Here is a 1,396-nt window from a genome sequence, read left to right as displayed (position 1 = left end):
GTATAATCAACAGTATGGACAGTGGAGAAATCACCCTGGAAATCCTTTCAACAAAGACCAGGGTGGACCGTCCACAAGGATGCAACAACAAGGGCCTAGTCTCTATGATCGAACAACGAAGCTGGAAGAGACTCTTGCTCAATTCATGCAAGTATCTATGTCAAACCATAAGAGCACAGAGTCTGCCATAAAGAATCTGGAAATCCAAGTGGAACAACTGGCTAAACAATTGGCGGATCGACCATCAAGCAGCTTTAGTACTAACATCGAGAAAAATCCAAAAGAGGAGTGCAAAGCTGTCATGACAAGGAGCAGAATGGCAACCCATGTTGATGAAGGAAAAGCTGATAAGAAGGTGGAGGAGCATAAACAATAGCTAGCAGCTGAGCCTGCACTTGAACCCATTTCTGACTTAGTTGAACTTGAGGAAGTTGTGGAAGATGAAGATGAACAACAGGAGAGAGAGACACCAATAAAAGAGAGTGAAATAGAAATAAAGATGAAGGAAGACAAAGAAAAACGACAAGAAAAAGAAAAAGAAGTAGAAAAAGAAAAAAATCAGAAAAATGAAAAAGAAAAAGAGAAGGTTGAGGAAAGAAAGAAAAGCAAGAATGAGATTTCAAGAGAGAAAAAGAGAGATATTACTCCAGCTAAAGGCAAGGAGGTGCCATATCCATTGGTACCTTCCAAGAAGGATAAAGAGCGACACTTAGCCAAATTTCTTGACATCTTCAAGAAGCTGGAGATCACATTGCCTTTTGGAGAAGCTCTCCAACAGATGCCACTCTATGCCAAATTTTTAAAAGACATGCTAACGAAGAAGAACGGTATATCCACAGTGACACGATAATTATGGAAGGAAATTGCAGTGTTGTTATTCAACGTATCCTTCCACCAAAGCATAAGGATCCAGGAAGTGTCACAATACCATGTTCTATTGGTGAAGTTGCAATCGGCAAGGCTCTCATTGACTTGGGAGCCAATATCAATTTAATGCCACTCTCCATGTGCCAGCAACTTGGAGAGTTAGAGATAATGCCCACTCGCATGACCTTACAGTTGGCTGATCGCTCCATCACAAGACCCTGTGGAGTGATTGAAGACGTTCTGGTTAGGGTCAAACATTTGATCTTTCCAGCTGATTTTGTAGTGATGGACATAGAAGAAGATGCTGACATTCCCCTAATTCATTGATGACTGTTTATGTCTATCGCAAGTTGTGTGGTAGACATGGGGAAGAAGAAACTACAAATGGCCATAGAAGGCCAATAGATCAGTTTTGATCTGTTCCATGAAGAGAAAGCTTTGTCTGACCAAAATGTTTGTTTGAAGGTGAATGTTGTTAGACATGTGGCCTCAGAAATCTTAAGAAGGGGTGAATTAATTTCCCACTAAC

General features: G+C 40.8%; 1 protein-coding gene across 1 annotated transcript; it reads left to right on the top strand.

Moving 5' to 3' along the window:
• Window positions 1-852: 852 nt before the first annotated feature.
• Window positions 853-1,194, top strand: LOC114374242. Its single transcript, XM_028331866.1, has one exon. It carries the CDS (start codon window positions 853-855, stop codon window positions 1,192-1,194), a length of 342 nt encoding a protein of 113 aa, XP_028187667.1.
• Window positions 1,195-1,396: the final 202 nt, after the last annotated feature.

This window comes from Glycine soja, chromosome 2, assembly GCF_004193775.1.
Source record: "Glycine soja cultivar W05 chromosome 2, ASM419377v2, whole genome shotgun sequence".
Classification (NCBI taxonomy): Eukaryota; Viridiplantae; Streptophyta; class Magnoliopsida; order Fabales; family Fabaceae; genus Glycine; species Glycine soja.
This window is presented reverse-complemented; position numbering and strand designations above follow the sequence as displayed.